Source organism: Aptenodytes forsteri, unplaced genomic scaffold (assembly GCF_000699145.1).
Source record: "Aptenodytes forsteri isolate BGI_AS27 unplaced genomic scaffold, ASM69914v1 Scaffold15, whole genome shotgun sequence".
In the NCBI taxonomy this organism is placed as follows: domain Eukaryota; kingdom Metazoa; phylum Chordata; class Aves; order Sphenisciformes; family Spheniscidae; genus Aptenodytes; species Aptenodytes forsteri.
Genome location: NW_008795129.1, coordinates 12,260,071 through 12,267,617, shown reverse-complemented (window position 1 = coordinate 12,267,617; position 7,547 = coordinate 12,260,071). Strand labels below are relative to the sequence as shown.

At 53.4% G+C, this 7,547-nt stretch overlaps 1 protein-coding gene across 1 annotated transcript; it reads right to left on the bottom strand.

The window, feature by feature from the left end:
* Positions 1 to 539: 539 nt before the first annotated feature.
* Positions 540 to 7,506, bottom strand: MFSD13A (major facilitator superfamily domain containing 13A). Its single transcript, XM_009277819.2, has 8 exons — positions 7,234 to 7,506; positions 6,685 to 6,764; positions 5,437 to 5,886; positions 4,403 to 4,520; positions 3,314 to 3,410; positions 2,390 to 2,561; positions 1,624 to 1,817; positions 540 to 1,407 (listed from the first exon to the last, which is right to left on the bottom strand). The coding sequence occupies exons 1-8, from the start codon at positions 7,396 to 7,398 to the stop codon at positions 1,154 to 1,156; spliced, it is 1,530 nt and encodes a 509-aa protein (XP_009276094.1). The 5' UTR covers positions 7,399 to 7,506; the 3' UTR covers positions 540 to 1,153.
* Positions 7,507 to 7,547: the final 41 nt, after the last annotated feature.

The window sequence follows — 7,547 nt, the reverse complement described above, 5'->3', positions numbered from 1 at the left end:
TGGTAGCCTGATGAGATGATCAAACTCTGGGGCACCATTTCAAGCGGAGAGGAGCTGAGGTGTCTGTCTCTCCCCACAGAGGTAAAATTTCAACCCTGTGACTGCCTAGCATTGTGTCAGACAGGCTCCGAAGAGGAATCGAAGGCACAAAAGCAAGACCTGGTGTCTCCTCCAGGCTGTGCTCTCCCCCTGCAAGAGGGGAAGGCGCCAGGCTACCTCACTGGGTCACCTGGGACAGCCCTGGGCACGGAGGCACTTCCATCGGCTGGGTTAGGGGTTGGTTCCCTGACCTCGGCCCCACAGCCCCCACCAGCATGGGAGGGGGCTCACAGCACAGCTGTGTGACAGCACTGACCAGAAGGGGCCATGGAGAGGAGAGGAGGGATAAACACGGGCAACAGGATGCCAGATGGTATGTTCCAGCTCAAGACTCTCAAGCCCAGTTCGAGCACAGTGCCTTTCCCAGCCCAGCAACAACTCTCTCTGCAAGGCCACGAAGGAGGGAGCCTCAGCGTAAAACAAGCACAGCCAGCAGACCCTGGCTGTGCAGGGTATTGTCCTGGGAACAAGAAATGCCTAAGAGCGGATTTGGTCCAAGAAGTGCAGCGCTGTATGTGGGAGGGGTTGTACCAGCTACTGGGAAAGGCCTTCAGGGTCCTCTCGTCCCTGCTCCTGCTGTCCTACAATCACCCCCTCGGTCACTTGGTCCCTCAGGAGCCTCCCACTCCACTCCCCAAAGCTGCAGGGCTCTAGCAAGGAAGGACTCCCTGTGCAGCCTCTTCCTGCTCAGTCAGAGAGGCTGCAGTTGCCCAGGGCCATGCCCAGGGCAGGGGACTGCACCAGGGATGTGTCTGTCTCTAGCACACGCTGCAAGCCAGCACCTCCCTGCTGGGATGAGCAGCCCTCCGCTCCCTGGGACAGGCTAGGATAAAATGTTCTTGCTCCTGTGGCCAAGCGATCTATCCCAGGCCCCTCACACACTGAACTTCTCTGCCTTCCCCAGCGACCACCTCCTGGAATGAGTAAACATTGGCATTACAGCATTTCACAGTTGAACAGTAAACATCAGGGTTTCTCAGCCCACAATCCCTGCGCTTAGCCTGCAGTCCTGCACCAGCCTGGAACCAGCAACACCCCGGGGGCTCAGGCACCCCTAGATCGTTTTGACCTCTGGTGCTCGGCCTTGCATCAGGCTTTGGCGCTGAGCCTTCACCATCTGCAGACGCTTCCCATGCAGGCTGAACTGAGACCAGCTGAGGAGCTGCAGCAGTGCACACGTGATGGGTACGAAGACGAGGAGGTAAAAGCAGCCCTGGCGAAGAGTGGGCTCCAAGGCTGCGGCAGACTCCAGCTTCGGCTGGGCACTCACCACGTTGCTCAAGGGGTTGCGCTGGAAGATGTCATAGCCTGGTATCAGAGAAGAGTTTGTGAGACTGGGGACAGTGGGGATGGACCCTTGTCCATTTTCTCTGAGTGACTGGCCTTGGAGATGCAGAGACCAGGCACAGCTTAGCAACTGGAAGAGCCCTCTGCACCCACCCGGGGCACAGGACATGGTGGAGGACACTGAACTCACAGGTCTGCCCCCTCCTGCCCTGCTGCTTTCCCCAGCGGCATCCTTACCTGTGTATGCACAGAGCAGCCAGGTGCCGATCAGAGGGGCGAAGGTCTGGCCCGGCTTGGTGACCAGAGCCACCATCCCAAAAAGCAGCGCTGAGGCCGCCTGCTTCCTACGGTTCAGGACTAGATCCTCATCCACCAAGTCGGTGACCACCAGGTTGAGCAACTTACAGGTCCCTTCTGTGAACACCCGGTTGCTGCAGAACAACAGGCAAAGCATTGAATAGGGGCACCAAGAAACGACAGGAGTAGGTGAGGGATCAGAGAAAATGGAGAGAGGGATGAGAAAGGTTCCCCCAACACTTAAAATAGGAATTTCAGAAGGCTACAGGAGGGGAACACTGCTAGCAATAAGCCTCGTGAACCCCGCAGCGATGCCTTGGATCAGTCCTGACCTGCCATACAGACAGGCCTGGGGACAGGACACTGGGCCAGTGGCTAACAGGCAGCTGCAGCACACGCTGAGGGCTACGGCTGCAGAGGAGAGGAGCTCAGCTCAGCAGCTGGGAGAGGCTGCTGCAGGCTGCCACCAGCCCTGCCAGGTCTCTGTCCTCCTGAACATCGCTGCCTCCCTCACTCTGCTGCAGGCACAGCCAGCGGATTCTGCAGTGACCCGTCCCAAGCTCAGGTGCGGTCAGAGCTGGGAGCCACATGGCTCCTGTGTCACCCTGGCTACTGCTCCCCACCTCCCACTCCTCTCCGTAAAAGAGACAAGTCATTTCCCCTCCCAGGTGGCAGAGAGCAGGGGAAGCGAGTGCTGCCTGCCTACCTGGCAATGAAGATGCAGAGTAGGTACACCTGATCAGGTCCTGCCAGGAGCATGGCAACGCTGAGAGCCAGCTTCAGGAAGAAGAGTCCTCGCACCACAGCGTAAACCCCACAGCGGCGGCAGAGGGACAGGAAGTAGAGGTTGTTGAGATGGGGGGCAATGTAGGAAACACCTGAGCAGAGACAGAGGCACAAATAGCTTGAGGGAGTTTCAGTATCCACCATGCCCCTAGGACCAATACCAAGAGAGGGGACAAGGCTGGCTATCGCCAGCAGGGCTGTAGAACACAAAGTACAGAATAGCTTCCATGCACATACAAAAGGCTGCAGCAGATTTACTCAGTGGCTTTGTGGCACAGCACACACTCTTCCTACAGAGGGAAGCCTTCTTCCATCAACCTCATGGGCAGGAAGGAAGAAAAGACTTGCCCAGTGTCACGCAGGGGTTGGGACCCAGCCCTGGAGCAGAAATGAGAGGGGCAGGACAGCGTGACCAGACCCGGCCTGCACAGAACCCTCCCAGTGTAACTCTAGGACCCGTGCCCACAGATCTGTGGCAGCCTGGAAATGGTTCATATGCCACAAAGAGAAAGGGATTAAATTCAGGGCTGTGGTCCCTGCTGCATCCTGGGGACACTACCTGCAGCCACTAATGCTCAGAGTAATACCTCTGTGGTGTCTAGGCCTGAGTCCAGCACATTGGGCTCGTCACCAGTAGAAAAGGCTCCAAGTTGCTTCTCTTGTGACCAGGAAGGACGACTTGGAGGTCCCAGGGAAGCATGTGGGGTGTGAGCATGTGCGAATCTTACAGCCCAGAGACCAGCATGTAAGCACACCTCTCCCCAGATGGAGTTTGGGAAGAGCGAATCCAGACTTGGGCCAGGTCCTAACCCGGCTGCTCCCTCCAGTCCCACCTGAGACTCACCGAGCAGGAAGGATCCAGTAGAGACAGAGATCTGGTCTGACAGCAGGTGCTCCAGGAACAGAGGGAAGAAGTTGCTGTTAAAGTGGCAGTGAAAAACCTGTGAAGGCAGCATGCAGACGAGCTGGTCAGCAGGAACAGCAGTAAGAGAGAAAAGAAAAAGCTAACAGCCCTCTGAGCTCTGTTATCCTAGGAGCCCTGTGTCAAGGGACCATGCAGGATGGGCCTGGAGTACTTCAGCAGAGCAAGAGCTTGGCTGTGGAGTTTATGACACCGTAGGCTGAGACTGCAAAGCTGCAACACCACCCGCCATGCCCACTGCATGCCTGGGGTCAGTAATGCTTCCCAGCTGCCAAGGCACTGCTCAGCACACAGTGCTGCTGGGGCAGGCAGGGCAAGGAGATGACAGCAGTGAGGACAAGGGTTTGGGGGAGACAGTGGCACGGCAGGAGGGAGGAGGCAGCTGTCAGGAGGACAAGGATAAGGTGGCAGCGAGGCTCGAACACAAAGATGCAGAACAGCATCAAGGGCCTGCCCGAGGGGAACTGAGGGATCCCCAGGGAGACGGGAGCTGTGATTGCAGCACACGAGGAAAGCTGGGCAGGCTGCCGGCATTTGGTAGTAATCACTGAAGAGGATGAAGAACAGAAATGGCAAAAGCCGGCTGGGAGGTGGATCCAGCTGGACAGTGAGACCAGTGATGTGAGCCTCAGGAAAGCAGGAGGAGACTGTGCTGACAGCCATGCCAGCAAACTGCACTCCTGAACTCATCCCCACCACGAGCCAGGCCTTGCGCTTCTGCACCCCGGACGGGGCTGCACAGAGCTCAGCCAGCCCCCATAATCCAGCCTACGCTGCGGAGAGAGGAAGGAGCACCTCACAGCTTGCTCAGCAAGTATTCTTGGGTCACAAGCAGAGAGAGTGGTTACCAGCTGCTGAATCAGCCAGCATATGCAGGAGGCTCCAAGAACAAGTGGGTGCTGGAAACACCTCTGCCCTTCCTGAGGAACTCACATACTGCTGAATCACCATCTCAAACAGCCAGAGCCAGCGCTCATCCTCTGAATCACAACATGTCGCTGCTGCGCCTACCTGGACGAGATTCATGCAGACAAACCAGAGGAAGTTGCGATGCCGGGAGAGCTGCTGGAGATACTCTACCAGGGTGATCCTCTTCTCCTGGGGGACGAAGAGTTTCTCAGTATACAGCCTAAACAGAGAGGAAGGAAGAAAAGCGACTGTGAATCCCTCACACCAAGCAGGGGAGAGCCCCCAGCTCTCTCTGTGTAGATGCAGAGCTGTCCCCTCCTCAGCTCCTATCCCAATCTTCCCTCTCCCTGGACCAAATCAAAACAGTAGAGTCTACAACAATGTTTACTTATTGCTAGCAAGAACCACAGGCAACGGGTCTCCCAAAGAGCATTTGTCTTCTGAACCCAAAATTCAGATTTCTGTCCATAAAAGCATTCTCCTCTTATTAGTCATTCCACTACACATACAATCCTCCTCCAGATCCCTGCGGTTAGCTCACCTGGCAGATCTCATCAGGATCTGCTGTGTTAGTACAGCATAATGCTGGCAGCTCGTAACAAGAGACAAGTGAGGCAGCCCAAGGAAAAGCAAGGGAGCTGAATGGGGAAAACCAGCTGCGTCGTGGCCCACCAACAGCCCAGCCACTATCAGGTAGCTAAAGCGAGGAAAAGGGTAAGAGACATTCACTTGTCCAACTCCATAGGAATGGGCAACAAGGTGGTCTCATGCTCAAGCAGGAATGCTTTCATGATAAGCTGCTTCTGACATTTTGCCACTCACAGGCCTCACTGGGTGCTCTAGATATTAACTCATTTCATGGTCCAAACACTGGATGGCCATACAGCAGGTCAGGGCTCTGCCTCCAGTTTGGGCCAGGGGTGTCACGAGATAGTTTCGTCCTATTTTCAGAGGGCACTAGGAGCCAGTGTGACAGAGATGATTCTGAAAACTGTATCAACAAACAAGAACCGTAGATAAACAAGAATTTGCCTCGTCCTGGATCTTCCCACATATTTAGTTTGCTGCAGCGCATAAAAGGACTCTACAGATCTATGCCAGGCCTTTGTTCCTGCCACAGAATTGGTGACACTTACCCTTTTAGGGTTGATTCTTGGTCCCATTTTGCTTTCCCATCAGCCTCAAACCGCTGGCGGAGCAGCTGTGTAGACAGGGTAAAGCCAACGATGGAGCAGAGGGCCAGCACGACGCAAAATATGCGAAAGGAAAAGAAGTTCTCTTTGTTCCACACTGCGTAGGACATGAAGACAGAGAGGGAGCCTATGGCACTGAAGAGGGAGCAGTAGAAGTTGAGGCTAGTCCTGTCTTTTGCTGAAACAGCCAGGTCTGCGAGCAAGGCGTTGTGATTGAGGTCGACCATGGTGAGAAAGCTGTCGTACATGCAAAGGCAAAGAAGGAACTGCAAACCAGGATGAGCCCAGACAACCCAGAAAGCCAGGAAAGAGATGGCAAAGAGGGGGCCATTGTGGCTTAGTGCTCTGAGCCTCTTCAGAACTACTTCTGGGGAGGAAATCTCTGCTCCTGGCCTGCAAGAGAAGACAAAAACTTTAGACACCTGGACAAAACCCTGCATGACCATGTATTCTCCCTCTCCAAGAAGTAGTATAAGTGGCCTAGACACAAATACAGCTTTTGCTCATGCAACAAGCACCCACATCAGATATATTCTCAGCTAATATGTGAATACACTGAAAATACGGGTTTAAGGCGGCCAAAAAGCATGAAAAGGGACTTTTTTCTCCAGAGCAAGTCTCTCCCCAATAGCGCTGCACTGTCTGCACTTTGCACAATGTAAATTATTTCAATGAGCACTTCAAGATTTTACTAGCTGCAGGAAGCCACACCATGATTTTCATTAAAAGCTTGACATAAATACATGAGAAATGCTAATGGCCAACAGTGGTCCATGATCCAGGGCATTTGGGAACAACTGGTCTGAGGCATTCCAGGTGGAAATAATTGTCCTTTCCCCACTGTGTCTCCCAAACCATGTACAGACACTCTCCAACACCCCAAGAGGCTTGCTCATATAGCAGGGGCTTCAGATTTTAGATGCCCGTATTTTAGGTTCTGTACCACTCGTGATTGTTTAGGGTTAGGGTCACATCTACCTGATAGGCGTGTGACTTCCTCTATACAGCCAGATACTGAAATAACATGCAAAGAGCACTGAACTTCAAAGACGCCAGGAAAAGGAGGTATTTAAGAGTTCCATGCCCCAGAAACCATTCCCACGCCATCTTTTTAAAGCTGCCAACTTCACATCATCTCCCCCAGAGACTAAACAACTTCCCAGCCTCTGCTGGAAGTGGAACTTAACTTACTGCTGTGTGCTAAGAAACACCCGGTCACTCAGCCAGCCAAACAGAGGGTCATTGAGGCTGTTCCAGACCAGAAACACTGTCTAGGAAAGAAAACAGGACAGTGAAACAAACCATAGAGACAGCTCCTGCAAAGACTCAGTTCTGTTACTGAAGCAAGCAGTGCTGAGCTGGCACAGTGAACAACCAGCAGGAACCATCCCAGTGCACCTTCCCCGCCCCATCACCACTGTATGATTCCTCTGTCTGGGGCAACTGCCAGATTAACACAGCGAGGCCAGTGGTTTTCCCTGCTTGTGAAACACCCCGACGTTCCCAGAGAAAAGGCAGCCTTAAGAACAAAGTCTCTGGGTTTTCTATCCCAGCTTGTTCTCTGTTTATGTAAGTGGGGAAAACTGAAAAGTCCAAGCTAGCACTCAGAAGGCTCCCTTGCTCCCTCTCCAAAGGGGAATACTGCTATTACAACTAACGCTCTTCACACTTCTAGCAAGGAACGGTCTTGATTTCAGAATTTCTTACTTAATAGGGCAGAAATCTATGGAAAAGACTAACCTCTCCTATCCAAAAGGACAGTTTATCAATCTTGTAAACAGAGACAAAGGTGTCCACGTAGTACAGGAGGAATACGTTGTGCAAAATGGAAACAAACAGCGACAGGGACCCGTAGATCACTGCAGTAGGCAAATGAAAAAGACAAGCCAACAGTCGCAAGCCCATGTTGGTGTAGTCAGCGTTCAGCTCCCTCGATCACCTCCATTTCAGATGGGATGTCTTCTCCCAGCACCTGCTACATATTTGCTGGGGCCAATCCATTGTTGCTCCTGCAGGGGGGGGGGGGGGGGGGGAATAAACCAGATCAACTTTTT